This window comes from Poecilia reticulata, linkage group LG16 (genome assembly GCF_000633615.1).
Source record: "Poecilia reticulata strain Guanapo linkage group LG16, Guppy_female_1.0+MT, whole genome shotgun sequence".
Taxonomy (NCBI): Eukaryota; Metazoa; Chordata; class Actinopteri; order Cyprinodontiformes; family Poeciliidae; genus Poecilia; species Poecilia reticulata.
The window spans coordinates 11,231,644-11,255,448 of NC_024346.1; the positions used below are offsets into that span (position 1 = coordinate 11,231,644).

Below are 23,805 nucleotides of genomic sequence, written 5' to 3' on the forward strand. Positions count from 1 at the left end.
ATGGGAACCCGCATTTTTATTCTCCTCAGGTTTTCCTGTTCTCTGCATCCCTCCTCCCCCCCCTCTTCCTCATCCCCAAATTCATCTCTGTGTGCCTCTTCGTGATTCTTCCTCTGCTTTTACCCCTTCAGTTTTCATATAAGCACAATTTTTCATGTAAGGTGTGAGTGGTGTGCTGAAGCTTCCACAATCATTTTCCAGTCAGTACATTTTTACAGTTCGCCTTGGTAACCTGGACTGGATTCACCCTGGTGGTCTGGGCAGAGATTGGTTGGTCGGATGGGCGAGCTTTTAGATGTTCAGTGGGGGTTGGCGGTGGAAAGGGAGCGAGTGAGGGGTTAGACCCCGCTAATCCGCGTTAACAGATTAATTATCTCGGAGCAACATCGTGTTAGGGCAGCGTTTTGAACTCGCTTGGGCGTTCGGCAACGAAGGGCTACAATGCAACGATAAAGAGTCCCTCAGGGGTGTCTCCTCAATCCTAATCCCTCCCTCTCTCTCTCTCTTTCTCTCGTTCGCTAACCCCTGCTCGCCGAGAGCTCCTCGCCCATCCATCAACACAAGCACCTCTCCACTGTCACCAGACAACCACACAGTTATTGACCATTTAATATTTCAGCAGCTGTTACAGTTACCACCCTCGTTTTTCATTCCGTCTTCACGTTGGCATGTCTCTGAGCCGTTTCTTTGAGGATGATCAATTTTCAAGAGCGTCCAGCGTTGACGACAGGCACGATAGCTCTCTGAGTGGGTAAATATTTCACGGACACCAGCAACGAGAGAGAAGACAGAAGGAGACAGAAATCTCCCAGCAGCCGACTGAGGTAAGAAACTGATCCCTCTCTTGTCGCCATGTCTTAATTGCTGCTGTTGCTGCGGGGATTAATAATCACTGGGATGAAACATTAGACGATGGAGATGTGCATCTCGCACAGAAAAAGCAATGCAGTTTTGTTGCACGTTTTATTTATTTATTTTTTTGCTAATTGATCAGTCTTTCTGGGACCATTATCATTTTCAGTTGTGGGTGGTTCATAAATCTAATAGAAGCAGCCACTAATTGACATTTACAGAAGATCCAGTTACGCTGATAACACTGGGCATGGTTTGATTGCATCCAGTTTTTTTTTTCTACAAATTGAGGTTTGCCAAAAGTCATTTGATTTTGGTCAATTAGGGAGGACACATTTTGTGCCCTCTCCCTTTCAACTTCATGTCCTGCTGGACACTTCCCCTACGGCTCCGGTCAGCGGCACTTTGAAGGGTTTCACTTTTTGGATTTAAAGCTTTTTACATGACGTCTCATAAATGAAGCTGTAAGACAAACTGCTGGGGAATGTAATCGAAACTGATTTCACGAGGCAGAATGAAACATGCATCACTTCGGCTGCAGATGCGCGTTATTTATATCGTCTGATTCAGAGCGTTGGTCTTGGTGAAGGAGGTGGGGGGGGGGGAAAGGTGCCAATGATTTTTCATGCACTAAAGATGATTCTAAGTTCAGTTGACAAGCAAAGCTTCAGCCCCGTCCCCATTAGCTGCCTCACAAAATGGCCCTTTTTCTTTACATAATGGAGTCTCAGTATGCAAAGAGTTGTGGGTGAGCTTCAAGCACAAACAAGACAACAGATTGTATTCCTTTTTTAAAACCCTTCAAGCTCCTCCTAAGGTTGGAACCAGTGGGTTTATTCCATCTCTCTGCTGGTGTTTCCCATTGTTGTCCCCTTTGACTCGCTTCATTTATTTGTCTTCAGTTATGCAACAGTAACAGGCATTATAAGAAGCTGGCGAGAGATATCACGTCTCCTTGAGGTTTCCTATCTGTGACAGCTGCTGAGTGAACCCCCTGCTCCACGACGCGTTAAATATCCTCCATTTTTTTTTAGGTTTGGAGGAGAATCTCAACCTTGACTTTCACGTGACGTGTCATAAATCTTCGACTCTTCAGTCACGTTAATGTGCAAAAGAAGATGGAGGCTAAAGAACTGTTTTATGAACTTCCTGAAGATCTTAATTTTAGGATCTACTTTGTGTTGCATCTTCTTGTTCTTACATTAAAATGCACAGCGTTGCATTTTTTCCTCAACAGGTGAAGGGATTTTTCTTTCATTTTTGCATTCAGTCGTTCGTTTTTCTATGTGGATTTTTGTTGTAAAAACAAGCTTCTACTAAAAATAAACACAAAACTCCACCTCAAATGAACGAATTATATTACATTTTACATTTATTACATTTAATGACTTCTTTGCACCGCACACGTACTGGTATATTTATTACAAATTCTTGTTTGCAATAAGAACAGATAAGATCAAGCAGCCCACTTTCACAGTTAACAAACATTAGCAGCACTATTGAGGTCATGAAACGATAAAAACAAGCTGAGGTTACAGGATAGGATAAATATTTTAGCTGAAACGTGGGCAGGTTTCAGACCGTGTCTTCTTTAGAATGTCTCTAAAAGTTTGTGTTGATACAAAGATGCTCATATTTAATATTTACTTAGTATATGAGATGCAGTGTCACAATTAGATCCAAGAAGATTGGGACATGTCGCCATGAACTTCCACTAAAGGAAGGCAAACAACCAAATGTAAAAAAAGAAAAAAAGAAAAACTGGTTGGATGATAATTCAGCACCACTGACATGAAGACTTGAATGAAATTCAGGAAAAGTCTCCAGATCTCATCAAATTGATAATATTTGCTGTTTTTATTTGAAATAATCTTTTCAGCACTGAGGGAAAAAAACAAGAAGTAAAGGTTCACATTCTGGGCTTCATTCAGGGTGTGAAAAACCTTCCAAATATGTCATAAAGCAGAAAATGTCCAAAGCAAATGGATTAGAGTTGCTTTTTCACAGCCACACCTGTTACTGCAAGAGCCAAACATTTGTACCATTTGGTTGGGGCTCACTTGAATCTGAACAGGTGAGCAACTTTAAATTACCATCAAGAATTGCGAGTCCAGCACGCTGGATTTACAAAGAAAAGGACTAAATTTAAAACGTCTAAAACCGAAAGGTTCATGTCTTAATCCCACAGATTTTTTTCTTCTCAAAAGGCTGGAGTTGTTCAGCACTTCTGGGCTGCAGACAGAGTTTTGGGGAGAGTCTGCTTTGTGGACAGCTACTCAAATGATGCTCGTTGGTTCTGTCTAAAAACCAATCAATTTAAAGTGGATTACACTGGCTCCAGGACAAACATGAAAATGGAGTCTGAGGTAAGATAAGTGGATCGATAACGCAGGTCTTTAAAAGTCAGAAACTGTGAGAACAGAAGTGTTTTAGGGAGGGTTTGATCACATCAATAACTGGTCTGTAGGTTTATCAGTGGAAAAGGACTCTAGCACAACTCCAGCACAGTCAGTGGCCACTTTAATAGGTACATCTTGGTACGACTGCGTTAATTATTCACAGCTTAGATTCAGCAAGGTGAGGGAAACATTCCTCATCAGATTTTAGTTCATGTTGACATGACGGCGTCACAGTGGCTTTGTATTTGACAAATGCAGAACCATGAATCCAATGTAGCCAACTGGATCCAGATCTGTTGAATGTGAAGCAGAGTTGGGAAGCAACTAGTTGCATTTACTTGAGTAACTTTTTAATTGTACATTTTACTTTGAGCATTATTATTATGAAGTGTCTCTACTCTTACTTGAGTAAAATTTCTGGATACTCTACCCATTGTGAGTAACTTCACTGCATGAGGATAAAACAAAAAATGCATCAAATACAGACACTCCTTCAGCTGAAGTTAAAGTGAGATTTCTTGTTTGTTTTTTTTGTGTGTTTTTTTGTTTATCTGTTGAGAGTGCTGTGCTATTTGGGACTGGAAGTAGTACTTCACCCCATTCTGGCATATTGCATTGCGGACAGGTTTAATATATTTTTTTCTTCTTTTTTTTAAATATAATTTTAAAAAGTGCTGCTTGAATCTATTATCCTTCAGTCACGTTATGTATCTGATTATTTATGTATTTATTTGAGTCTTTAAAATACCAGAATTTGGACACAGCTCCATATTTTTGAGTGATGACGTCATTTTTATATATTAAATCAATTCTGATCAGTTACTCAGCTTATCAACGTTTAATGAAATACTTTTCTACTCTTTCTTGAGTAATTTCTTGGATGTTTCATAAAAATCTGTTGAAGTGGTGTTGCTCTTACTTGAGTACAGCTTTTGGGTTCTCTGACCTGCTCCGCTTTGTGAAGGCTATAGTCAAGTCCAAGAAACCAGTTTGAGATGATCTGGTTTCTGACAAAGTGGTCAGAGGTTTTTGACAAAGTGTGCTTTCCTGCTTGAAGTACTCTGTGGTCACAAAGAGATGGACATAATACTTAGGGAGGCTGTGGCTATTAAGTGAAGCTCACTTGGTACTGAGGGGATCAAAGTGTGTGAAGACAACCTCCCACACTGCCAGCAGCCCGATCCAGTCAAACAGGGCAGGATGGAGCCATACTTTGATTGAGTTCCTCCCTCTGTGGTCTTCTGCTGCTGTAGCCGATCTGCTGCTGTGCACACAGAGATGATTAGCGCAGTTATTTCATTTTCATCTAACATCCAAACAATTGCTCCACACTGGATAGAATTTTTATTCCACTCCATTCTCTGCAAACCTTCATCGCATCTAGATGGCTATAAATGAATCATCAAGTTGCTGCTACATGAATTTAGTGGAACTTGAATTTTTTTTAATTGTTATTATTTTTTTTAACAAGCAACTGAATTGAACAGATAGAGCCATTAAGGTGAACAGCGCCGCTCCGTCCTTGCTTTTAGATGAGCATCATAGATCCTGCGTAAGGTTTAGGATTTTCCAAATCCACGTCATTGAGTCAAACGGGAACGCAGTCACAAAGCAGCAGCGTCTTCAGCGCCGTCTGGTCGGTGAAGTGTCAACACTTCTGATAAAAGAGGTCCAGTAATCTTTCCACTGGTTGTTGTTGCTTTGTTGCTGGATTATGATCTCACTTCACTGATCCGTCTGGATTTCCTCCCATTAAAAGGAATTTCTCGGGTAAAATCTTTAACCCGGTCATTCCGGGAACAGAAGGAGGAGTTGTGAGCGATGACGTAGTTTTTCTGCGCCGTTTTAGAATTGTCCTCTGCCTGTAGTTTTAGCAATAGCAGATTTGTTCAGTCCACGTTGGCCACTCTTCTGTTATTTTATAGTCACTTGTTAATAATAAAGTTTATTGGGAAGAAAAGGCTGCTTCCAAATATTGAATTAACAGCTGAGTCGTTCGGATCGACGCTTCTTTCTTCGCAGTGCAGAGAATTTCGGTAAGCTACGTCACATTGCATATGAACAAATGTTAGCTATTGGAAAAAAAGCACAATTTTAATAAAGTCCAAAGCCTATAATAAAGGATGAATAAATGTCCACAAAAAGCTCAGAAATTTTGAGATTTATATTTTCTAGAAAAAGCTTGAAAATTTCTAGCTACAAAAAATTTGCCAAAAACAAAAAAGATTAATTAGAATAATCTCAAATTTTCTAGAAAAAAGCTTGGGAGTTTTCTGAGATCCAAAAATAATAAAAATTCAATTTTCGACACTCAGAAAATTTCCAAGTGTCAAAACCTTTTGCTTTACAAGTTCAGAAAATCTCCAGTTTTTATTCTAGAAAATTTCTGAGATTACTCTGAAAATTTCAGAATTTTTTTTGCCGGAAATTTATTCCTTTTGTCCATCAACACTGACCCTAAAACGCCGTCTATACAAAACGAAGCGTAGAGCTAGCAGCTGGTTTTCACCAAGTAAAGCTAAAGGTGCTGTAGGTTGGCACAACCAGAAAAAACCAGCTTGTCTTCTGTGATGAAACAAACTGAGATGACTGAATTTGAAAGATTGATAGAAAATATCACTTTAACATGAGTTAATGGCATATTATTGCACCTCTTCTGTTTCCCTGCTCAAAGTTTAATAAATGTCTCTCACAAAGCTTTAAGTGAAATAATCTCATTAATTCACCCATCGTGTTTACACACCAGAGCGCTCACGTGTGTTTACACCGCTGAGGTATGGGTGGATGGATGTGATGTGATTTGAGCCAACATGTTCGGCACAGATTTAATAAGAGAAATGGAGTGCTGGCAGTGATTTGATTTGTGACAGTTGGGCTGCTGGACCCATTAAGGTGAACAGGCTTACTGTAATGGGCTTAGAGCAGGGCCCTGTCTGGCCTGTGGGCGATCTGTTAACTTGTTCTCGGCCCGTAACCCAACCCAAATCTGAATGGTGACACTGTTGTGGGCGTCGTTGTTGAGTGTGACAAGTGGCAGAATCCAAACTTTTACCATGCACTGTATTGAGCTCGCAGAGGTCTGGCCTCGTCTGAGCCGCCACTGTGTGAGGAATCAATGGGAACAGAAATAAAGTGGAACATTGTGCATGCATGCTGAAAGTTTTATTTTGTTGTTACTTTGAATACAGCTTAGTGATGTGGAGCTGTACAGTTCAGAGCTCTGTAACTATGTACTGTTGTTATAAATGGTTCTCTCTGTATTCTCATCTTATGAACTCCTAATGTGTGGTGGGGTTTTACCAGCCTCCTTCATGCCCCTCCTGATGCCTCCATCTTTATCATGATGGTTCCTCTGTGTGTTTTAATTAACCGGGTCTGACCTCCCTCTTCGCCCCCGTTGACCAGCTTTGGGATGATATGAATGCAGAACATTGTAGGATCATTCTGTATCATTTATTTGTATGTCCAGTTATTATCATCTCACCACTAAATTCATAAATGCCACTGGTTTTATGAACCGTCTCAAGGATTTCAATGAAAACGGAGGCGAATAAACAATCAACCAGTTATCTCAAAGTTAAGAAAAGGAGTCTGAATTTGGATAAATTAGAAAAACGGAGATTTAAACTGGAGGTGTAATTGGAATTTTGCGTTTATATTGAATATAGCTGATTCCAATTTCTGTTTAAGAGCTATAAAAATAATTTAAAAATAGCATTACAAACATTATTTTCTAGCTATCCTGAAATATGAGGTCCTAATTTGTTTAGGAGTTAAGGTGACACATTGTGTGTGAGAGAGCAGGTTTAGCATCTTAAATTGACAATAGACACTTTGGGTGCACCTAACGTTACTAAAACAATCTCTGTGTATCTTATTTACTTACTGAAAATGAGATTTCCAGAACCTTACCAGCATGCGTGTCAAATCCAGCATGTTTCTTTACACAATGTGAAAACTCAAATGGATAATGGAGATTTGTTTTATTCTAAAGCATCTCACTGATACTAAAGCAGCTCTTTGCTCAGCAACAACTTCTCCCATTCTGTCAGCCCGATGCCATAGCGCTTAAATATAAAATTGGATATTTTCTGATTCAGACTGTCCAGTTACTGGTCATCAATCTAAAAAACAAACAAACATTTGGTTCCTCTCACATCTCTGTCCAAAGCAAATCTATCTACTAACTTCTATGAGGATCTTTGAATTTGTCTTGGTGTCAGAGTCAGAACAAGTCAAGGCAGATGTGGAAAAACCAATGAAAACTGATCCGGTTGGGGTTTCTAGTGCAAGCCCTGTTCGGATCGCTCTTACCTCATCTGTGTCCGTTCTGTTTGCTTCCTGGTCAACGTAAAAAAACTGCGATATGAATGCACAGGACGTGAAAACCACAAAAAGATATTTCATCTCTGGTCCACCTTGGAAGGTAATAATGAAGCTGTAATGACTGCAGGGAGAGGGACCAGGTTTCTTTAAGAGTGTGTGGTAGTGATATGATACAAACACAGACAGAAGCAGCTCCACGAAGCACCGGGTTGGTGCACAGTAGGGTTTTTTTGTGTTTTTGCGCATATATCTAAAGCATATTGAGTTGTAAGTTACTCCCCTTTTAGTTTTGTGATTCCAGCTGCCTGCTCTGAAACATGACCTGGGATCTCGCCAGTTCGACTTGCAGTAAGGGTTTGACAAAATGATCCATAAAGGAGGAGTTCAGTTTTAATTCATAGAGCTGAAAGGAGCAGTAGTGGGGAGAAAATAAGAATTATTATGTTACTATATAATTTCTGTCAGGGTTTTTAATCATCCCTGGATATCAAATTAACATGATTACAACACAAACAGCGATTTTAAACATCTCAACTTAGGGAATCATTTGACTAAAAGTCTCTAAAATGAAGAAGTTGTCTTTCTCAATTGAAAACTTGGGAAATACAGTTACAGATTAAATATGCTGCAAAACACACACATGTTCTGATGCTGTAGCACTCAAAGATTTCACTTGATGGATAAATTGCAGGTCTCTGCAGAACAACAAGCCGTTGACGTTACCTTTAGAAGAACCTCTAGTGTTGGAGCAACAGAAACATCTAAGGATGCATTCACACCAGCTCTGTTCAGTGCGCTTTAATTTAACTCTTAGCATATTTGTCTAAAAGGTCCAATTTGTTTGGGTAGGTGTGAACGCACAATTGAAAATAGGTCTGCCTGCAAACCTTGGTCATGTTTTGTTTGAAGTGAACTCTGGTGCAGTTTGAATGCAGTGTGAATGCCAAGTGGACCAGAGGTCACTTTAAAAGCAGGAAGTGGACTATAGTGCATGGCATTCTAGGTAAATACAACCAAAGCAAATGTGAGAGTCTAACTCTAGAGGGAAAAATGGCTTATAGTCTTTTACCAAAGACAAAAGTAAAATCCTACGACTGCTAAAATCTGATGCAACTACATTTTAGTTTACATTTCATGAAGATGAAAGTTGCACTCTTGTCTTCTTCAGAGGTTTTTGTGTCGTTTCCTTCTGTGGTTCTTGATGCAGCGCCACCACAGGCGAGGAGGTAAACAGGTTTTTCAAAGGTTTTGGTTTGTTTGACACGGTGCGGCTTGAAATCAAACCACGGTAGCTAAAAATGTAACAAATGTCGCAATTTTGGTCCCGAATTGAACCGATTCTACCAGACTAACAGGTGTGAAAACCTCCCAAAACCTTTCAGTCCAGTTGATCACCTATCAGAACGCCTCATTGTTTCTGCAGCATCGCATCCAAGATGCACTTAAGAAAACCTGCAACTCCCTTTTTTCCTTCTTTTTAGTTCTTACCTCACATCCAGGTCCAACTGACCTCTGTGTCTTCCCTCCTGCAGGGTGGCGGAGGGGACCGCTGGCAGTGGAAAATGGCCGCCATGATCACAGTGCCCAGCTATTCTCCTTCGATATGGGTGAGGATGTGTCACGCCCTGCCCCGGCTGGACCTCAGCATGCAGATGAGGGACAACATCTTCGCCCCCGACAGCTGGGAGTACCAGCAGGTAACGGGCTCTCACCACAACCACTTTTTAACCCACTGTTTCTGTGTATGCAGGTACAGTTTAGTACATGTTCGTGTGATGATGGAGTGTTTGTCCAGAAAAACTCTTAATTGTTCCATAAAAACCTGCAGATCCATCACAACAGCATTTAAAGGCATTTAAACCTCTTGTCCTTGTTTATTAATGGACCCAATTACAGGAGGGAAGATTGCATTGAGCCGTGCAATTAGCTCTCAACTCTTGCCCATCTCTTCTTTGCAGATATATTGCAGTGTTTCTGTGCAAATTGGAGCTATGTAAAGCAATTTGAGGTTGCATGTTTCCACAGTTGCTTTTGTTTGGATTATGGAGGCATTTCTGAAGCAAAAAGCAAAATTTCAATCCCTTTGGTTAAGCTTCCATTGGTGACTACTCTGTGGTACAAAAAAAGGAGGTGGGCTGGTGAAGGAAGAGCAGAAATTATTCTGCAGAACAGAAAGACAAAAGAGACCAAAAGTGCTTGGAGACAGAGAAATGGAGAAAGAGAGAGAGAGACGGGATGAGAGTGGTGATGAGTAATACGTGGAGGTTGATGAGCGGAAAACTGGGCAGAGACGGAAAGGCGAGCAGAGTTAGAGCAGGGAGCCGGAGAGAGTGGCAGCGAATGTATTTAAGTAGGTCACAGATTATTAATAGAGATTCAGTGGTGTGGATAGAAAGAAAGAAAGAGACGGCAGAGTGGGGGGAAAGGAGAACGAGAGCTGGAGAACGTGAGGGAAACGGCTGGGGCGGGGAAGAGAGTCTGAGAACAGGAGGTGAGACAGAGGGAGTAAGGTGGAGGAGTGACAGACGGGCAGATGGATGAAGGATAATGCCGCGGTAATGTGTCAGAGCAAAATGCCTTTCAGTGATGTTGACTTTGTGACATGGAGCCTGGTCAAAAGCAGAGTCTGATATGGCTTAGTGGCGTTGAAATCCATCACAGAGCAGAGAGACATCAAGGTTTTAGAGCTGAAAGTCTCTGAAATAAGGATAGAAGACAAAGAATTACCTCATGTTTGCAGCATTTTAAAAATCTGTTAAAGTATTTACATTATGTGTTTGAAGTATACTCCTGTTGATCAGCTCTAGAGTTCAACGTTCTCAAATTAATCATCTTTATTACAGTAGACCAGTCTAGAATACACCAGACTAGAATAGAACAGCATAGAATAGCATAGCATAATGTAGCGTAGCATAGAATACGACTACTCATACAAATATAACCATAAGAAATATAACATTTATAAAACATATACATAAGTGTGGGCTGCACAGTGGCGCAGTTGGTAGAGCTGTTGCCTTGCAGCAAGAAGGTTCTGGGTTCAATTCCCGGCCCGGGTCTTTATGCATGGAGTGTGCATGCGTGGGTTTTCTCCGGGTACTCCGGTTTCCTCCCACAGTCCAAAAACATGACTGTCAGGTTGATTGGTCTCTAATTGGTCTAAATTGTCTCTAGGTGTGAGTGTGTGTGTGCATGGTTGTTTGTCCTGTGTGTCTCTGTGTTGCCCTGCGACAGACTGGCGACCTGTCCAGGGTGACCCCGCCTCTCACCCGGTACGCCAGCTGGAGATGGGCACCAGCAACCCTCCCGACGCCACCAAGGGACAAGGATGGATGGACATGTGTTAGTCAAATATGTCTAAATAAATAAAATAATAACAAGAATACACGTGGAAATACTGTCTATAAATGAGAGACTTAAAGACACTCAGTTGGGTATTGTTTAATCTGATGGCTACAGACAGAAGTGATTTCTGATTTGTGGTGCGTTTTGGTGCTCAGTCTCTGGCTAGTGTAGCCGGCCAGCACGTTATAATAATTATTTGAATTAAAATTACTTTTTTTCCCCAACACATCCCAGTTCATCTGCTGTTCTCACCCTCTCCCTCTTCTCTCGTCTCTCGTCTTTTTTTAACCCACAGACTCTGCTCATTCTGTCCAGTCTATCGGCCATCGCTCTTGTCATCTCCCTCCTGGTGGTCCTGTCCTTCCTCATACATTACTGCTGCTGTCACCGCGGGGACCGGAGCGAGGGTTCAGAGGAGGAGGACGATGATGAAGACGGCAGCACGGGTCATGGTTACAGCGGGAAGAAGGGGAGGGGCATCTGCTGCGTCACGTGGGTGGCGGTGGCAGCTGTTACACTGTGCTGGTGAGAGGCGGGCGCCAGGCTTCATCAGCACTACAGAAATGTACAAAAACTGTTGCGAGAAAAAGTCACACATTTGAAGTGTTTTTTGGGGTTTTTTTTTACAAAATGACACATTTTACATTATGCATTAAGTGAGGGAATACAAATTACAATACAATATTTAATTCTAGATGCAACCCAGCTATATTTTTGGAAAATACAATGAAACAGAAAGATTAAACTTGGAAATCTGTTGTTTTTTTTTTCAAAGGGGACCTATATGAAAAAATCACTTTTTGCCTGTTTTTATGCTTCCATTTGGGTTTTAACTGCTTCCAAATAAATTCCCAGACACATAAAAAATACACCAAGTTCTTTTTTCGACAATAAGTTAATGTTTTTTTTATCTGTTTCAAAAAACCTACTGAAAATTAAGTCACATTTGGCAGACACTGCCCTGTTACCTAGCAACTCAAGCAAATGCCCAGCATGTCTGGTCAGCTGGTTTTACCACTGTATGTGCTGTATAGAATAGAATAGAATAGAATAGAATAGAATAGAATAGAATTGTTGACTTATTATTCAGAAACCACTTGTTGGTTGTGCAGGAGGCTTTACTTCTGCTTTTCAAAGATGTACTGTATGATTTCCGTTATGTAAGAATGATTTCCAATTTTAGGCAAAAAATGTAGTGAACAGGTTTAGTATAGCCTGTAGACCTCTGCTAACCTGCTCAAGAAAACATAATAATTATAATGACAGATAATTTCCAACTTAACAGCAGATGTAATCAGTTTTTCACCCTGAGCCAGTTTTTTTTGTCTTAAAATGCATATATAATTAAAAATTAGTGGTTTTGCTAGCTCTGGTTATCACCATGTGGAATCAGATGTTGTTTGCACTAAAAAAAAAACCACCTAAATCTTACCAAGTAACTTTGAGTTTCAAGTGCAAATATCTTTAAATAAGACAACATTATCTTATAAGTGACTTTTCAGAAAAATATTGGAGCTTGTTTTCAGTAAACAGTTCCTTAATATTGACAAAAAGATGCTTGTACCAGTGGCAGATTATTTCGTTTACAACATGGGAAAAATGTCTTGTTAAATAATCTTCTTCATCAACAGTGAAGAACTGATTACTTAAAACAAACTTACAATTTAGTTATAAGTGTATCTTAGTATTTCAAATGTACTAAGATACAGTATTTGCTCTAGAAACTAGACCAAAAATACCTGGTAAGGTTTTGTGTTTTTGCAGTGTAATTGCATCACTTGAGCAACAAAAGAAGCAAAAACACATTAAATTTGTCGAGGGGACTTTTTTAACAGTACATATCTTTCTTAATGCCAATCCCAAAGCTAACAATGACCAATTGAGGATGTGTTGCAACAGAAGGAAAGGGGAACTGAAGTCACAGTAATCCAGAGCCAATCCTTGAGTGGTTTTAAATTGCTTTTAATGTTACCACAGTGTCTGGCTGTTCTTCAGCATTGCTGCATAACTGCATAGGTAAACATTAACACTGTTAGAAGCAGCCACATTGTCGGGAAAGTGAAGTCATTGTGGAAGTACCTCAAAGTGCCTTAGCACTAAGCCTCATTCAAACAGTGTCAACTTATTTCTAAAAATACTGAGTCGATGAGTCATCGCAGACTCATTGTAAGCTGAATTTCCTCTTAAATTCTCTTTGATCAGCGTGACAGAGCAAAACAGCACGCCAAAAAATGAGGAAGTCAAAAAAAAAAAAGAAAAGCATGACACTAAGCCGCATTTAGGTGGTTGAGATTATACTGAGCAGTAAAAAGTGCAAACATCCGACTGTGAATCACAGGTCGCACATCATCACTTCCATCATGTGGCTTTCAGTTTTCCACACAGTCATGTTATTTTCCTATTTCCCAACCACAGCCTGCCACAGCATTACGTGTGCGGAGTGTCCCAGCGCAGAAACCGCTGGTCCTTTACCCACCAGTTGTTCCCCCCACGTCTCCGCTGATTGTGCTTTCATCGAGTCTGCACATTGTGGTTGCCATACAGTGCTCAGAAACACTGCTTGACATCTGTCCAACACGCGCCTCTTGTATAATGGAAGAATGAGTCACTCAGGGGAAGCTCTGCTGTACATCCAAAGCTTCAGCCATCTGTGAGGTGCAAGGAAATCAAAGTGCACTTTAATGCTTTTAATGCTCATTACGTTCCACTTCCTGTACTTTTACATGCGTTCAGACTGCATCGCTGTCTTGCAGGGGGGGTAATGTGCAGCAAATTTGATTTCAGCTTCCATAATGTTGTCCTCGTTTACACACTGCAGGATGATAGAGTGGCTCGTGTCTCCCCCTTATGGACTGCGATGAAATATTAGGGCCTCATCCTCACTGATGCTCAACATGAAAGCTCTCTGTGCATGAATAGCAAATATAATGTTGAATATGCCTAATATGAGCCCTCAGCTGCTGGCCTTTGCTTGGATCTAGCTGGCTTGGTTCACATTTGGCAGCTTGGAATGAAAAACACATATTCCTCCATTTCCCCTGCTTGCTTTCTAATCTGGGTCACATACTTTGTGGGGGATTGGGTCATACCATTTCTCCTGGGTTCGAGGGGATTTGATGAACATCTGGCCCGCGCCTTAATCTGAATATTTGAATAACGGAGAAATGTGTAAACACTATGTTTAACATTTTGAATATTTCCCCCCCCCCCCTCCCCTGGAGCTTATGCGTTAACAGCCAAGCGCCTGATTTTGTGTTTTATTGCTGCTGTCATCTGTTTATTCTTTTCCCTTTTGCTTCACTCTTGGTACGCTCATCCAAAGCACTTCACATCTTCCTCCGTGTCACATTCATTTAAAATGTACACACTGAATTAAACATTGCATTTATCTGCTCTTCTATCCTGCTTTCTGCCTGTCACCCTCCAATAATGTTCTCATGCTTTTCTTTACCCTCCTCCCTCCCCTTTTTGCAGTGTTGCCATAGGCATCGGTTTCTATGGCAACAGCGAGGCTCACGATGGGATGTATCAGTTGACCTCGTCTCTTCTCACAGCCAATTACACGCTAGCTTCCATTGATCTGCTGGTGAGTGCTGCTTCCCCCCGCCCCAGGAAAATGTCATGCGGAGTGTTGTTTGTTTGTTTGTTTGTTTGTTTGTTTGTTTGTTTGTGTTGGGAGGAGAGAGGGGCAGATTCACATGTGGTAAGCCTCACAGAGGAAAAAGAATCAAATGCAAACTTATCGATTTGTCCTGTGGTCTGGCAGCGGTTTGTGAGTCAGACTGCTAAATGTCACTCCTCCATGAGGTCAGGATAATGATGCTAATACGGCTGCGTTCACACCGCAGCCCGAAGTGACCCAATTCCGATATTTATTTATTTATTTATTTATTTTTATTTTTTTGCCTCAATGCGACCTGTAGCTATATGATCTTTTTATGACGGTTTGAAAAAGAGGTCGGATTTTTTTCGAATGCGACCTAGGCCACTTCCAGAACGTCATTGATTCTCGACGAACGTCACTATTCTGCATCCTGATATGGCGCACGCAGGAAGAAAAAACGACAACCATGGCGGACAATAATGAGGGTTAAGTTGTTACTGTGCTGGCTCCAGTCGGACGACAACTTCAAAATCGAAAGCTTACGCTCCACCTTTACCATCCATGTTTACTTCCGCAAACACCGAGCACGCTCTCCGTGTGTGACGTTACTGCGTCCTCTACTGCGCATGCGGGACACTTTCAGTTCGTTTGCAGTTCACATTGGAGAAATCGGAATTGCGTCACTTCGTGTTGCAGTGTTAACGCAGCCTAAGTGACAGCAGAGGTGAATATTTATGAGTTACAGCAACACAGATTGGATTTGGGATTTTCATTGGTACAGATAAACTATGTGTGACATTAAGTTAAAAGATGCATCATCCTAAGCTATCTAAATATGGTTTGAGTAACAGTAAGGTGACCTTTTCATCATGTGATTAATTATTAAATGTGCGCAGTGAATCTTTCCTCCATTTGTGATTTCTGCCCTGAGCAATTTGCTCCATAATAGAAAAAAATGCCGTGTTATTTAGTACAAATTAACTAAATTAAGGTCCTTTCACAAAACAAATGAACGTTTGACTAATTCTAAAACGTACTCTACAGGAGCAGGAATGAAAAATACCACTGAACACTAAGTTCTAAAAATTTATTTTTCTGGAATTGCAGCAGCATAATCTCACTTTTTTGAAATCCCCAATCTGTAATTTGTTTAATGAACACTCCCTCACCTGTTTTCACCCTTAAAAATCCATGAAAAAGTGGAACTGAAACATTTATTAATGTATATTTGATCATTTAAAATTGGTCAGAACTTTTTTTTTTACCAGAAATCTATCATTTTCTGTTTTCTCTAAAAAAAAGCACAAGTTGATAAAGAGGCCCACTTCTTCCAGCTAGTCCTCAAAATGGGAAAGACAAGTAGATCATGCAATTCTTGTGAGACAAATGTGTTTTTGTTTTGCAAGAAAACACTTTCCCAGCTTAATATACCTATACTTACAGTCAAAATAGTTTAAAACAACCGGAAATGTGACAAACCAGACTGAATGAGGACCCAGATTCATGTTGTCATCACAGACAGGGAGTAGATTTGTGATAAAGTTCAGAAAGTCTTCAAAAATCAATGTTTTTAGCACGAGAGTGGTCTCCTGCAATAAAAGAGTAGTATTATTTCAAGGCTAATTACACATTTTCACAAGCGGCGTCTGTAATCTAGTGAGTGCTGCAAATATAAACATTGAGTGTTTACCATTTGAATCGTAACTAAGCTAATTTACAGGAAACTAGATGAAAAATATTAGATTTAAAAAAACAAAGGCTTCCATTTGTGGCTGTAGTATAGCAGATTAATCTCTGCAGTGAAGGATTCAGACAGATGACAGATTAAATGAGAGAAAAACCTTGACACAAACTCTGTTGATGTGCTGACTCTTAGAAAAAACTGTAAATCTAAATCAATAGAGATCTGCTTGTAGAGATCACATTCCTGTCTCGCTAGGAGACGTTTATTTCACCATGATCAACACCCGGCTCACAGGTTTGATTAAGTTTGACTCACTGAAAAGTTTTTGGGGACTTTAGGGACTTAATTGTTAAAATCTCCTGGTTACAGAAAAGTGCAGAGTCCCTTTTCGGTGCTCTGACTCAGACGCCCCTTTCTAAAAGGGAGCTGCTCTCTAATCTATTAGCGATGTTTTAGGTTATAAGTGCATTAGCACTATCTCCTTCTCTATGCAGCTACTTTTATGTGCAATTATAAGCATCACTATGGCTGTTTTGTGGTTTTTATCCCACTCAGCTCGCCCTCACGCTCTTCCTCTCCTCCCCTCGTAGATTTCAGACACCATTACTGGACTGCAGCTCTCCGTCTCTGGCCCTCTCAGCTCCATGGAGGAGATGTTTTCCGGCAGCAAGCCGTTCCTGGTGTCGACGCGGAACTGCCGGAGGCTGTCCGAGAACGTGATAAACCTCCTCTCCTCCATCTCCCTGGCTCGGTCCAGCGTAGAGGCGGGGCCGGGAAATGACAGCGGCGTCAGCGGGGCGTCCATCACGCCCCTGACTCCCGTCCCGCCCTCTGTGGTTCCCACGGTGGTGCCCACCAGCAGCTTGTTGCCCAACCCCTTCACGCCTGGCTGGGCCGCCAACACACTGATAGTCAATGAGGACTACAGGTGAGGTTATTTATCAAAGCTTAAAGAGATTTCTGTGGATAAATATTTATTCAGTGGAAAATTATTCAATTCTTTTGTCTTAAACAGTACCCATATAAATACGATTTATGCAAAAATGACAATGTCACATTACTATAAATAGCAAGTATAAATAGTGGAAACTTTATGTATTTTCTACTGTCTTACTTTGGTATTCTGATAATTTTTTGTTTATTTTAATTTCAAACAATAAAACTAAAATGATTGCTTATTTTTAGTGATATTTTTATTTGACAAATTCAAAATGTATCAATTTGATTTGATAAATTCAAAATGTATTAATTTTGAATTTGAAAAATTTGATACATTTTATAAAACTTTGGATAACATTTTCTCTAAAATTATCAACATTTTCGATACATTTTTGACAACTTATCAAAATTATATTTGCTTTATCAAAACACATTTGATCAAATTTGATTTATCAAATTTTTGTTAAGTAAAATCAAACAAACAAACAAACGATACCAAAGTAAGAGTAAAAAATATTAAATTTTTGCCTGCCATGATAAATAACATTGTACCAGTTGTTTAAAATAAATATAAATGTTATTTAATACCATCATGTTTATTTATCTTGACGATGAATTTTAACTTCATGTCTTGAGATACAAGTTTTAACACTTAAAGGTTGAATGTAATCAACTCAACTGATACTTTCTTTACTGCGTTGCGTTTAGGATAAAATTGGTTCTGCTTGTTTGGTCACTGATGTGAAAATCTCCGTGTTTCTTTCAGGTGGCTGTCGTACGTGTTGCTGCTGCTGCTCGACCTCATAGTGTGTCTGTTCATCCTGCTTGGACTGGCCAAGCAAGCCCGCTGGCTGCTCATCCTGTGAGTGCACTCGGTTTTTTATCTCCAGACTGAAACCGCTCTGGCCTGATGTACTGAGTGTCCCTTTGGTTGAGCAGCGTTTGCCTTCCCCTCCTCCCTCACAGGATGACCGTGCTGGCGTGGCTGGCTCTCTTCCTCAGCTGGGGCTCCCTGGGTTTGGAAACTGCCACGGTGGTGGTGAGTACGGATCCAGAAAAACTGGGCAGGAACAGGAGTGATAGCAGGGACTGTCAGCGAAAGGCAGCAGTTGAGAGATGATGGATTAAAGAGGCCTGACCCCTGATGGCAGGCCTGTGTTTAATTTCTGTCTCCATTGTGCTAAACTGTGAAAAGCCCAGCATCGTAGGGAATGCTGCAGTCATGGCAGAGAACCAAGACGGCAGGAAAATGGGTCAGAGATTAAAGATTCAATGAGCGTGTGCGCGCTTGTTAACAAAGTGCATTTGTCCACCGGAGTGCGTGCTCTCGCATGCAAGTGTACTCGCAAGTTTGTGGGCATTTGGCTTGGAGAAATAAAGATAAAAGATGAACAGAAGTGCCTTAAGCGAGAGCAAGGAGGGGACAGGAAGAGCTGGGGAGTGCATTTTAGGACCAGAAAGCAGAAACAATCAGCTTGCTGTCTGTGGGATAAGCTCAAAGGTTTTGCTGCAGCCTAACCTATTGGGTAATAAGACCAAGTGTGAAAGTAATGTACATTTACAATGTGGGGAGCAAAGGCTGACTTTTATGGAGCATAAAGAAGCTGTTTACGTCTGCGGCCGAAGAATGTCCATTTTTAGTTGTAAAGTGCGGCCATTGTCTCGGAGGAGGGGCTGCTTTCATCCTTCAAAAGAGTTGAAAATGTGGGTATATTTTCTATTCAGTTTCCCAGTGTCATGTAGGGCTGGTGGGAGATGTCCCAAAGCGTATGCGTCCACACAGAGCCACTCTGTCCTTGGTTACTGACAGGGAAACAATGGAGCAGCTGTGAGGCGGCCCAGTCTGTGCTGTGTTGGGTCAGTGGTTCCCAGTCTGTCAGCCGGCCTGCTTGTGTGGGGCTCTCACTCCCTCTTCTGGTGGGGCGATCTCAAGCTGCGACTTTTTTTTTTTCTCTTTTTTCTTCTTGCACTTGAACTTTTTCAAATTTTATCACATTCTTACGCTAAACTTCAGTGTATTTTATGGGGATTTTTTTTATTTAGACCAAAAAAACAAACAAACGTGGTTTTACTGTGAATTGGATGAAACATGAGAACTGTGGCGTGCATTTGCATTTAAGCCACTTTGTTTTGATACCCTTAAATAATATCATATTAAAATATCATATTCGCCTAATCAGGCTGTCTGGGAGTGCATTAATCAGAGAAGCAACAAAGACACCCATGGTAACTCTGGAGGAGCTGCAGAGTCCACAGCTCATGTAAAATTTTCCTTCCACTTCACCGTTTTGTGATGATCTGAGGGGCGATGTGGACTTGAAGTTTTATTGTAATATTCTGTGCTGCTATTGTGAAAACAATAAAAGTTACGATAAGACTTTTATCGATATAGTTTTTTAGGCAACTATATCACTGTGAAGGCTGCAAAACTTGAGCAACATACCCATTTGTAATACGCTTTTTTAGGACACCAGTCACATAAAAAAAGTTTGATTAGTACTACAATTCACACAGTAACGGCATTTAATCCTGTTTTCAAATTTATTGATGAACAAACAGCGGATGAAATGGTTAAAAACAACAACAACCCAGACAGTTTTTTAAAAAACATTACTAGTTGGAATTTATCATGAGAACGATAAATCAAAATTCTTAACACGACAATAAATTTATTATGATAAATGAAATAATAAAAGATATAACAAATGCAGATTCTTAGTTGGTCTTACACACAGTAGGCTAATAAATTGCAAACCCCTTCGTGAAAAATGTTTAAAAGTTAGAGCAGTCCGAACACTTTCGCAAATAACTGGAACTCCAACTCAAAATAAGTTCAGGAGGGAAAGCACTTATTAACGCCACTTTTACAGGAAAAGAGATTTTTAATCTCCATGGGATGTTCCTGGTGAAATAAAGATTAAATCAAAAATAAAATAAATAGAAAATAGGTTAAAAGGCAGGAGGATTCAACATAACCGAACCAAAGCTTGCCATAAATTTTGGACTGCAGTTAGATATGTTAAACATTTCAACTGGCCAATGTTTCTACTAACTTTGTTCCTTCTATCATTTTCTTCATTTCTTCTCGTCTATCCATCTGTCCCATCATTCCTTTCATGTCATCCCATCTTTCCTGCTGCAGGCCCTCAGCGACTTCTGCTCTGAACCAAACACGTTCGTCCTCAACTCCACCCAGATCACCACCGGCACCAGCTCAGGTACAGACGGCACAGCTTCTGAAAAAAAAAAAAGAAAGAAAATAAACCCCTGCCCTGTACATGATCTACCGCCCTAAATGTGCCTCAGATAGCAGAATCCAAAACAATACCAGATGAATGTTCCTTTCTGTTGTTCGCTGATCTTTTGTGTGCTGCTGTTTTGCTGGCCGTTCAGACGTGTTGGATTATTACCTGACCTGCAGCAGGAGCATGAACAGTCCATTCCAGCAGGTAATGTGATCGCTTTCAGCCGTGTGGACATGTTTCAGCACATTGAACTGTGAGCACTGAGTCGGAAAGTGGAATGTCAGAAGCAGAGATGTTCATGTACGGCCAGTTTGTTTACGTAAACTCATCAGATCAAACCAACCGTGATCATGATCATTTGAATAAATCTGCCTCATCCAGCTGCAGAGAAAACACACCACAAATAAACAGCAGAAGAGTTTCGTGGTTGGGAAATTTAAAACCTGCTAAATACTCTGCAGTCAGTTCTCAGCAGTATTTCAGTGAAGCGACTGAGACAGAATGTGGACAGAAACGTAAAATCGCAAAGCGAGATTAGTTGAGACTGAAAGGCCTAAATCAATAACGATATAGATCAATAGCAGTCTTTCAGAACTGTTTTGGGCATTTGCTCCAGAGAGTCCACAAGGACCAACCATTGTTTAGCTTATCCCTTGTTAAGTGTAGAACTGCAATGTAATTTTATTTATGGAAAATAAATTACACTGGAAGAAAACAACATATGTATCAATAACAATATCAGTAGATAATACGGCTGATAGAATGTTCAATAATTTCACTAAACTCTCATCCAGAACTGCACAGCATTCGTCCCAATTTTTACAGCATTGGCATGTCTTCCCCTTCTCTCCAAATCCTCTTTCCTGTCTAATTAATGTTCAATAAAAGCCACTGGTGCCAAAATAAATATTTAAAAAAGGAAAATGTATAGATTTTGCTTTATGTCATAACACAAAGGCCTGTGTTATGATGAGATGGAGGGATAGTCTGTGAAAGGGAACCATCAAATGTTTTGTTGACCTCTGCAGTGTGGTATAGCTCATCTGCTGAATTATTAATGTAGAATTATTTGAGCATGTCTGCATTGCAAACAAAATACACAAAATATAAAAAGATTGCATAAGAATAATTCAAAGTCTTGATGATGAACATTGCACTGGTGCTGTAGATTACTCAGATTAGCACTTACACTCAAAACAAACAACAAAGTAAAAGTGAAAATGCTAAATCAAAAGCGTGTGATGGCACTGACCTCGGTGAATTTCTGGGTTTAGCTGCTGACCCAGTCTCAGAGGGCGCTGTCAAGCATCCACACACACCTCTCCAGCCTGGACAGGAATGCTCTGCCACAGTTCCCCAAAGCCGAGGTAGGGAACAGCTTTTGCACAGAAAAGTGCAAGTAAAAGACTCAAAAGGAAAATTCTCACCTTTGTCAACTTTGTGCCACTCGCAGAAATCACTCAGGGAGGTTCAGCAGATACTCAACAGCACAGAGGGCAACTTTCATCAGCTGGTGGCACTGCTGAACTGCAGGATCCTTAATAAGGTGCAGCATTAAAATCAAGCATTCCCAAAGCAAAACCTCCAAACTTTCTGAGCATTTTATCCCTTTTTTTCTCCTTTTAGGACTACATCGACTCGCTCAAAGGCCTGTGTTATGACGGGATGGAGGGATTGCTCTACCTCTCCCTTTACTCTTTTCTCTCTGGCCTGGCCTTCACTGCCATCCTTTGCTCTCTGCCTGGAGCCTGGAGAAGCTTTCCCAGGTGAAAAAGAAGCACCATGCAGGCATTCGAATGGCTCAGATATCTGTTGCTCTTTAACGTTTACGACTGTCGATGGTGAACATTCCTGCTTTAAAAACAGATTATATCAGGCTGAGTTTGTTACTCCACTGTTTCACAGTCCCCAGTCTCAGTTTAATTAAACCTAAAACCAATTATTTATAAGGACACTGACAAAGAGGAGATTTGAGAAAACTCTCATTTGTGTTTGCGTGTGTTCATGGGAAAACGGAGATGTAGCGTCCGGCGCATTACAGTCTGCGACGCTTATGTGGTTTTGACAAGATTTCCAATCAACATCGCCTTGTGTTTTAATAACTTTCTATTTGAAAACGCTACTGTAAAGTAGTTCAACCTATATATCTGTCCATGCAAATGAACCTTCTGCTGCCATGTTTAATTCCTAACAGGACGTCGTGGTTATTTTGAAGCAATTTGAGAGACTTACAGGTTTTAGCTTTGTGCTATTGTGCCCCCTATGGGTGTGGCATGTTTAAAACAACACTGAGGGGCAGAATTTTGCAGGTTCGTGGATAAAAACTATTCTGAAACTGATCACATGTGTATGATATAATTTTTCTAAACAATTGGCAAAGATATTTGTTTTTATAAAGACCCGACTACATGAGTATAAGGTGTAAACGTCTCAGCATCAATCAGTCCAGGTCCATGTGCTTCAGGAAAAGCACCTCATGCCCAGTCTCCAGTCAGTGGAGGATCTGTGAAATAATTTCTACAGTGACTGAAAATAGAGCATCGGTGGGTTTTTCAGCTACATAATTCTCCAAAATATATGTTAAGTGTGCAGAATATTGTCAGCAAAAGTACCAATAACTGTGAAAAACAGTAGTGCATGGATTCCTCACCAATTCACAATGAACAGATTTACTCAAATCAAAGGTGGGTTCCTATAAATGTGGCTGACACTGAACTTACTCAATCTACCAACTATAAGTAATTACAGAGACTCAATGGTTTCCATTTCCTTGCTCTTATGTTTCCCCGTTGTTTGCTTTTTCTCTCTGTCATGGACGCCAACAGTGAATCAGAGGAGTACGACGACTCGGACAGCGAGAGTGAGGACCCCTTCACCTCCCATCAGGCACGTAGACAGGCATCCTCGGGGTCTCAGCGAGGGGCAATGGCCCCCTTCTATAATTACCCGGGGGCCGGGTGGACACCCCCCTTTTCTAGTGCGCCGCCCCTCCCGTGAGTAACACAGACACTCAGACACACAGACAGACAGACAGACAGACAGGGAGACAGACAGACGAAACATGCTGAATGTTTTCAGACACACATCAACCTTGTGATTCTGTCGCCACATCTGGACCATCTGGCACCTCCACACTGCTGACCCCCATCTCAGACCAGGGTCCATCAGGAGAGAAACACAACACAGAGTCTGAATCATTGCTGAGAGCTTTGAGCTAAAATCCTAGTCCATCACTTCAGCACACAGATTTATCACAGTGTCAGCAAGCTACGCTCATCTTTGCTCAGAGAAAGGCAGGTTAGACACGAGGTGGCGCCAGTAAATTAGAATTCCTTCCAGTAAATGAATTTAAAAAGGTGAAACTACATTTAGAGTGGAATATTTCAGGAATTTGTTTCCATCAATTTTGAT

At 40.8% G+C, this 23,805-nt stretch overlaps 1 protein-coding gene across 2 annotated transcripts in view; it reads left to right on the forward strand.

Moving 5' to 3' along the window:
- The first annotated feature begins 267 nt into the window (after positions 1–267).
- The window catches only part of ttyh1 (tweety family member 1), a 28,700-nt gene continuing 5,162 nt past the window's right edge, over positions 268–23,805 (forward strand). Inside the window, exons 1-13 of one of the 2 annotated variants that reach the window (XM_008431561.2) lie at positions 268–824; positions 9,110–9,274; positions 11,218–11,447; positions 14,397–14,508; positions 16,801–17,138; positions 17,916–18,011; positions 18,116–18,188; positions 20,292–20,367; positions 20,543–20,598; positions 21,669–21,761; positions 21,848–21,940; positions 22,021–22,160; positions 23,220–23,387. In XM_008431561.2, the coding sequence (XP_008429783.1) occupies positions 9,140–9,274; positions 11,218–11,447; positions 14,397–14,508; positions 16,801–17,138; positions 17,916–18,011; positions 18,116–18,188; positions 20,292–20,367; positions 20,543–20,598; positions 21,669–21,761; positions 21,848–21,940; positions 22,021–22,160; positions 23,220–23,387 (1,610 nt within the window). In that variant the 5' untranslated portion in view covers positions 268–824; positions 9,110–9,139. The remainder of the gene's footprint in view (positions 825–9,109; positions 9,275–11,217; positions 11,448–14,396; positions 14,509–16,800; positions 17,139–17,915; positions 18,012–18,115; positions 18,189–20,291; positions 20,368–20,542; positions 20,599–21,668; positions 21,762–21,847; positions 21,941–22,020; positions 22,161–23,219; positions 23,388–23,805) is intronic. The other variant, XM_008431562.2, reaches the window with a different exon arrangement.